The 8695-nt window shown below is 30.9% G+C and overlaps 1 protein-coding gene across 1 annotated transcript; it reads right to left on the reverse strand.

Annotated features, from left to right (window-relative positions):
* Window positions 1–1553: 1553 nt before the first annotated feature.
* On the reverse strand, window positions 1554–8130 carry LOC127105224 (translocon at the outer membrane of chloroplasts 64). The gene is made up of 13 exons (NM_001427014.1): window positions 7765–8130; window positions 7520–7672; window positions 7262–7386; window positions 5986–6111; window positions 5422–5604; window positions 5107–5251; window positions 4802–4970; window positions 4140–4274; window positions 3730–3930; window positions 3102–3229; window positions 2977–3028; window positions 2524–2593; window positions 1554–2041 (listed from the first exon to the last, which is right to left on the reverse strand). Exons 1-13 carry the CDS (start codon window positions 7974–7976, stop codon window positions 1959–1961), a joined length of 1782 nt encoding a protein of 593 aa, NP_001413943.1. The 5' UTR covers window positions 7977–8130; the 3' UTR covers window positions 1554–1958.
* Between the last annotated feature and the right edge of the window lie 565 nt (window positions 8131–8695).

Genomic DNA, 8695 nt, shown 5'->3' on the forward strand with positions numbered 1-8695 from the left:
AAGAATCGACAGTAAAAACATTCTTATAAAAACAAATGAAAGAATAAACTTCGACAACATACCTAAATAAAAGGAGAGTAACGATGTAGATAATTAAAAAAAAAATGATATTTGACTAAAAAGAATAATCCAGAATAAGTTGCAAATACCTCTCTTTTATTTATCATTTTTAAAATTAACATTAATACTTATTTTAAAGTATTCCTCACCTAACTTAACAGTAATAAACTTGATTCTCTTCCAACTCCTAAACAAATTTTAAAGACATAAAAACATTACAATAGAGGTTGCAAAAGGTGTTTTTATTTAATGACAAATTGTTAATAGTGAATTATTAATATATATTTATGTCTAAGACTATAATTTTAGTGAATGGATGATTTTTGTCTTGAGCTCACTATCTTACTCCAAAATCAATGGTTGATAGACAATACAAATTAATATTTTAGAATATCAATATACAAAGAATGTAATTCAAAGATTCCAATTATCACTCTCCACTTAAACATGGTACCCCTAGTTTCTAATTCTAAAATGTCTCTGAAAAAAAATTCGTTCAAAATTTATCAGAATTTATAAATTTATACTAACACATAAATTCCCAGTATAATACATAAGTGTATTTTCCAATTGAATGCCTGATACAATATTAGTATATTTATAATTTTTAATATATCAGAACTTATAAAATTTCGTAAATTTAAAAATATTATTAAAAATTCTAAATATTCTATTTTATATTAAAAGTTTTAACTAAAATGAAATTTTTAATAATTCAATTAAAAAATTGAACATTTTAAAATTTTCAATATGTTCCCTGAAATTTAAAAAATTTGATAATATAAAAAAAAAATCAATTGAAATACGCTGTCATTGTAAAAGGGTTTTACACCATCCATTAATTATAGACATTGGATATTAAGAAAAGTTTGACTTTTATTTTAAAAATCTATCTTTTACACTGCCAGTGTAAGTAATTAATCTCCAAAATAAATTAAAATTTTTAATATTCTTCATTTTTTTTTTCAAAAATTTTAAAACTTCTAAAATCTTCAGTATATACTACAAATTTCTGATAAAAACAAATAAATTTTACAAAATTTCAATTTTTAAAAAAAAAAAAAAATATGTTCGAAACTCAACTATCTCTCTCATCCATTCAAGTGGTGTTATTGAAACCCAATTTCTCACGAAACCTCCCTCTCTTCAAGAAAAAATAGTTATCTTGTTTTTTAAATAAAAAATCTTATCCAACTTCTAAAATAGATGAAATTTAAAAAAAATAAAAATGGATCGAAAGAAAAAAAAATTAATTTGAGAAATCAAAAAATTATATTAAAAGATAGTTTAATAAGTCTAAGATTGTTTAAATATAATTTATATTGTTATAAATATGCCAATAACAAACTTTCATTTATCATTCAATCCAAAATCATACTTTTCAAAAATGTTACTTTTTTTTTATTTTCTTCACAGAAAAAATTCAAAACTCTCATCCTCTAACTCGCAAACAAAACTTTAAAGACAAAAAAAAAACCTGACAGCAGTGTTGCAAGAGGTGTAAACCAATTTCTCATATTAAAGTCGCCAACTAAAAGCACTAACAAATTAAAGTACTTGACCAAAGATTGCAATCCAGTTTAGTACAATGTATTTTTAAGGGAAAATGCACAGCTGAATCCTGAGCTATTACCAACAAACACCATCCACTTTCTCACTTGACTCGTTACAATTCTAATATATTTACCTCGAACAAAATTGGGATTCAGTCTAGTTTTCCGGTATGAATTACCGAGCCTTGAATGATAAAAGAATCAATTTCATCTTTGAAGAAACCACAAGTCAAATCACTCGTGTATGATTATTGTAACTAGAAACTCATCAATCAATCATGCAGTGGTGTCACCCAAAGAAGACCAATTATTCAGCTCTCAAATCTTGTATTCCCAATTATTTATCTACTGAAATAGTTTCCTCAACCTTTCAGCAGATGAAGCAGCCCTTTTGTTGGTTGGCTCAAGTACAAGGGCGTATTTAAAATCTGTAAGCCAAATCTTTTCGTTAGTGTAAACTTTCGAAATTCTAAAATCTTCATGAGAAAATGAGAATACTAATGAGGTTAAAAGTTCGTAAAGCATGTCAATATGCAGTTGTTCTATTCTAAAATCTTTTGTTCTATTCTATTTGTGACTGTAAACGTCAAATTTCATCGCAAACAATTCTAACACTTAAAATCTTCCAATCATCAGCAAATCATGATTTGTGAGTTCCATAACAATTAAAAGAAATACTAGAAACCCACAAACAGAAATCGATGGATCAAATTAAACCCAATGAGTGAGAGTGAAGTTAAATCATATATTTTAGATAATTTTAGAACCAGGTGAACTTTACCAGAAAACAAATATGTGGCTAACAATGCTTGCAGTTAGTAGCTACAGGTTGGTACACAATTATGAAACCCCTTCAGTTTTCTTGAAGAAATGAAAAATTATAAACAAATTTGAGAATAAAACATCTTACCATCAATTGCTTCTTTGTAGTAGCCTAGCATCTCTCTAGCCGTACCTCTGCGAAAGTAGGCCTTCACATTCTGTTCAAAATAATAATTAAGAAAGGACGTTACTGAAAATGCTCTTGGCAATCTCGTTCAAGAAAATATACAATACCCAAGAATGAGAACTAGTATTAAATTGAACTTTGTATGAAGAGTAAAAATTGAACAATAGCTCGAAGTATTGTTTTCCTTGCATTTTCCACACATATCCAAAATCTAATTCCTACTCCTTTTCTCCATGTTTTAGTTTCCAAGAGCAAAAACTATAGAATCCATTTATACAACTCAAATTGTTTTTATTCTTCACAACTGAATACTGATTCAATTATTACAAAGTCTTAATTTTCATCAAACATAGCCATCAATCAAAATAATGCAATAAGCTTCCAAGGATAAAATTCTTTCAAGATAAGAGTTACCTTTTTGTCAAAACTTATTGCTGTTGTACAATCTTCCTCAGCTTGAAGATAACTGGATTAACAGGAAAAAAAAGCATTAGTTTGCAGGAAACTTCAAGAGAAATAGACAAAGAATGACACACTACCTGCCCAGTTCTAGATATGCTTGAGCCCTGTTACTGTAGTATGTTGCATTATTGCCGCAAAGTTTGATAGCTTCGGTATAAAATCCAATGGCCTTCTGCCATTGCTTATCTTTGTAGGCTTGATTTCCCTGAATCGTTGAATTATGAATCCAAAAATAATGAGTGAAAAGAATAAGCATAAAAGGAACTGAGAATTAGCGACAAAACTATCAGATGCACCATAGTAAAAAGGGCAACATAATTATAGGGAAAAGTCAAGGATAAATCATAACACCTCAAAGAAAGCATCAACCTTTTGACATAAAAGATGCTTATGGAAGAAACAAATTTTAAGTTAACTTGAATGCATGGTTTATCCTCCAGGAGAAAGTAAAAACATGCCAAGATCGGAATTTATGAGCTGTTTGCAAAGTAAATGTCTCTGTATGAATATGGTGGGACAACAAAAGAGAGATCATAGATGCTAAAGAGACAGGCTGGGTAGTTTGTGGACTAAAAAATTAAAGAGTTATAGTTTTATAACAATATAGTTTTAAATGTTACTGGTGTCTGGTGATTTAGAATTATAACAATTGCAATAAAAGAATAGGTAACTGCTGAAAACTTTCTGATGTATTTACAGCAATACCTTTTCTTTCGAAATCTCAGCAGATTGTTCCTTGCTAACAACACTTTTTGAGGATTTACTTGGGGCAGCAATATCAGCCTGCTCTTGGAGAACTGTATACATGGTCTTAAGTGTGTCAAGCAAAAAGCGATCACCACCATGCCGAGCTATCAAGGACACTGAAACAGGATTCTTGTCAAAAAATCCCAATGGTACTGTGACCTGAAAGGATAAATTAGGAGAATATGAACAAAAGATGCATTACCACCGCAATTACCAAATATTTTACCCATTAAGTGCAGAGTAGTAAATTAAGTTCTATCACTAATGAAAATCAATCAGAGAGTGCAATGATGTTGATTGAGGAAACAAGTTTTGTAAAAAAAACAAAAGATAACACTAAGCAAATTTCATGAGGGTGAAATATTTACCTGACAGCAACCTGATATGCTAGCAATACTTAGCAGGCTCAATGCACGGCTCTGATAATCATGAGATAGGAACTCCTTTCCACCTAATTTTGGAGGAGGATCAGCTACAGTAGGGATCACCAAAACTCCTTCGTCCTTAAGAGCATTAAAATGTATTAAACTCAGAACCATTATATTTCCCTTTTTGGAATATAAATATAAATTACTAAAATATTAAAAAGAAAACTTTATAAGAATTAGTCTAATGAAACATAAATCCATTAAAAGTATCCACTTCAATAAATTGTATTTAGAATGGCTTCTTCCCAATGGATACCCCAACACACTTTAACTCATAAACAACTACATATTTTAATCCTCCCACAACACACTTTGTTTGTCTGTGAATATATTCTTGGTGAATTTTTATAAAAAGAAAATAGGAAATAAAAATTATTGGCAGTCCATACAATGGCAACCAACAATGTTCCATTCACCATTAGTTAGTTGAAATTCAGCACAGCGTTTAACAATCATATTAAAATTCACCAACTATGATATGTGAATGTACTCGTCTGTTTTTTTAAGAAAGCGAGAAGGATAAAATTAGAACAAGGAATCATGAAGATTGACTTTAAATCAAAAGGATTTAAGATAAATAAGGAACAGCGTAAAATGATTACCTTCAATAATGAGTTTACAGCAACACGCAACTCACTTCTAACAGATTTAGAGTTTTCGATCTCTAATTCAGACACCTCAAACTTTTCATGCAATTGTGCTGAAACAGCTGGATGAAGATCAGGTTTTACTATGCTCATCCACTCACTATGTGTATGTTCAAATTCATGTCTGAACAAATAGAGTGGCAAAAAAATGATCACACTATGATTCAATTTGAGGCTTCCGCAATAGTCATAATACAAAACATGTACAAAACAAGTAAACCACGTAATATTGGCAAAGTATAATGGTATTTCCAACTAACCTTTGTAAAGACTGCATAACATTGGCGAGCAATTTTAATGAAGAAGATTTTAGTACGCCATTTGATTTTTGGATGGAACAAGCCTTCAGGCTGGAAACTTTAGAACTTATATAGTCTTCAAAATTAATATGCTTCAATACTTGCTCTGAAGATAATTGATATTGAAAAAAAATTAAGAGAAAGCAATATAGTAAGAACAAGCACAAATTATTCAAAAACAACAACATGCCAACACACAAAATGAGACTGAGGCAAGAGCTATCAATGATTAACCAAAATGATAGGGATAATATTAAACTGAAAAGTGCACCATACTTCCAAAAAGCTTCTCAGTAGCTTTGATCACCACTTGAGAAGTCCTGTCAAGAGGAACATTTAGGTGTTGAAAACAGTCATCGGCTATAATTATTTGCCTGGGATTGCGTTGCATTACAAATGGTGCTTGTAAAAGTATATGCCCAACTCGACGCAATACATCAGGATCCTTTGCAAACCAACCTGAAAAGAGCATTTCGGGGGTAAAATGAGTTTCAAAACTGTAGCAGATGGTAGCAGTACAGCATTTGTATATATAAAGCCAAGAAAGTGCCAGTAACAATATGAAGAAAATTTAAATAAACGACTGTAAGAAAAAATCTGTTTAATCCTCTTCCTGGTATGGTTTAGTTTATCTTACGATTTTGCGTTCAAATATTTATAATCAAAATATTCTCAAAGAAAGCATCTAAAGAAGTCCCTACAAATTAATGAAGTCCAAACTTGCACTTAATTCTTTATACCATGCAAATATACTAATCATTCGAAGTAAATAAATAAATCAGCAACTTAAGCATAGAAGCCCATATATGAAACGAGAGTAAATAATGGAATCAATCATACCAACAGTGTCCAGACTTGTTGAAACGGGTATGATTCCAACATGAGAAACAGCACCGTGTGAAGGTCGAAATCCAAGTATCCCACAGAATCCAGCAGGTACTCTCACCCCTCCAGAAGTATCAACGCCTGTAATCACAATGATGTATCAAAACATTTGAGTTATATTTGTCCGGGCAACATGTGATTTCATGTTTTGATTACCTTATTCTGCAGTCATGAAATTATTGCAGCATCCCAAGACAGAAAAAGTATTTGCACAATCCATTAAACATTTAAATGTCTGGATTTAAAGTTCATTCTAAACATTTGAACACAACAACAAAAGTGTTTTCCTGTAGGGTGAACAATACTGATTGAACAATATTTTAATGCCTCGTCAAGAATCAATGATAGACCATTTTAATCTGAATTTCTCTTAATGGTTAAACTTATAGTTTATTTTGGTGGTGTCACTTTATCTCTAACTATTGGATTATCCTCCATATGTCTTCTGTGCCATTGGGAAGTCTGGATTTCCTGAAAATCCAGGAGTATATGTGTGTTGTTGTTGTTCATTCAATAATAAAACATTCTTTTCATTCCCAGTCAGAAGTCAGAACCAGTTATTATCACTCCTTAATCCATTCACCTTTTTGGAACTCATAGTTCACATACAAGTAATATGTCAATTTGGAACATGTGTAGACACCAACAAAAACCATAATTGACTAGTAATCTTTTTCTTTTAAATATGATTAGCAGTCATGTATAAAATGCAGTGCTGAACTTGCCATATGTCAATCTTGAGATGTAAAGAGAAAAAAAAAATTAAATATGTTTTTTGTTGTCCCAAAAAAATTATCAAAAAAAATTCCATCCCCATAAAATACACTTTTCAATCCTATTAAATTGTATTGCAAGTAATTTTAATTATTAGTTATTACATTTTGAATTTCTTCTGAAAATACACTTACTATATTTCTTGCAAGCATGTTTAGCAAATTATAAAAAATCCCTCCACAAAAAATGAATTCAAATTTTGATTTCTAAACTTATACTTTTGTTACTTTCATCTGAGTGTCTTAATTTTAAAAAGTTTAAATCTAATTCATCTCTTTAAAAAGTTAAGCTTAACATACCTGAAAAAACATTTAAAAACATAGGTTTACTCAAAATAAAGATTAAAACTGCTTGCATGATAGTTTTGTTAGAGTAAAAAATGAGATTATATTGTAGGGACAAAAAATGGAATTCTGTAATTTTATAAGATTGCAAATTGAAAAGTTAAGAAGCTGACCCAAAGAGAAATCGACGAAATTAGCAGCAACGGCAACGGCAGCACCACTAGATGAGCCACCCGGTACACGATTCGGAACAGCAGGATTGGTAGGCGTTCCGAAATGCTTATTTTCGCCACTAATGCTGAAACAAAAAATAACACACAATTATTATTATTAGTGTTATTATTAATATCTGATGAAGATGATGACAATAAAATCTAAAAAATCAAAGAAACAGAGTAAAACCCTAGGTAGGGTTTTGGGGAGGAACGAACCCATAAGCCAATTCATCAACAACGGTAGTTCCAATACATGTAGCGCCGGATTCAACAAGAGCGGAGACAGCAGAAGCCGTAGAAGAAGCAGGTTCGTGCGTCCTTGCCCATTCCGGATGCCCGAACGTCGACACATGTCCCTCTATATCAAAACTGTTGAACAAAACCAAAATCAAAATTGACAGAATTCAAATTGAAAGCTCTAACCATAAACAAAAATTAGGTTATTAGAAACGAATACATACATATCGGAAATGGCGAAATTGAGGGAGGAGAGTGGGTGAGGAGCTTTGGGAGGAGCTGGAGGCGGTGGAGGAAGCAACTTAAGCTTTAGAAGAAAAGCGCCGAAATCTTCTTTAACGGCTTGTGTAAGCTTTCTGGTGAGAACGTAAATTCCGGCTAAACCCAAACCGAGTATTACCCATATTTGGCTCGACGGAGAAGCCATTGATTTCATGATAAATAAACTTGTTTGATGTGTGATTGTTATAAATGGAACGACGCTTCCTCTTCACAAGCCGCCTCAAGTTCTTATGAGTTTTATCTATCTAACCTCTACTACTCTATCGCTTCTATCTCCTCGTACTAAGTACAAACCTTGGAGGTATAGTATAAATTAATTAATTAATTTTTCGTTTTATTATTACCGAACTTCACTCTCTCGTTTGGAATTTTTTATTTTTATTATTTATAAATTAAAATTAGCAGAAAATCATAACGTCCATGTTCAATTCAGAAAAATAAAATTGAGAATAACCTTAACTGAATATTAAACTTCAAAATTAATGACATCTTGGTAATTTTAAAATTGAACTTCAAGCATGACTCATATAAAGAAAATAAAGATAACAAAAAAAATTGTGAACAGTGGAAGAGAAGTGATTACCTATAAAAGAAAAAAGAAAATAGTCTATAGAAATTATATAAATAAGAAAAAGGTTTCATTGTAAAATAGAAAGATATGGAAAAGAACATGAAATATAAAAATACCTAGACAATATTATGGAAAGCTTTCTTGAATACCACATTAGTTGTTTGAGCTAAAGAATTATTGTCTTTGTTATGAATTAAGATTTTTAAACCATCATTGCTCTTGACTCTTGACATTGCGACATAAAGTTGATCATGACTGAACACATCTTTTGACAAATATAAACCAACAAAGTCTAAGGATTG

Source organism: Lathyrus oleraceus, chromosome 7 (genome assembly GCF_024323335.1).
Source record: "Lathyrus oleraceus cultivar Zhongwan6 chromosome 7, CAAS_Psat_ZW6_1.0, whole genome shotgun sequence".
NCBI classification, from domain to species: domain Eukaryota; kingdom Viridiplantae; phylum Streptophyta; class Magnoliopsida; order Fabales; family Fabaceae; genus Lathyrus; species Lathyrus oleraceus.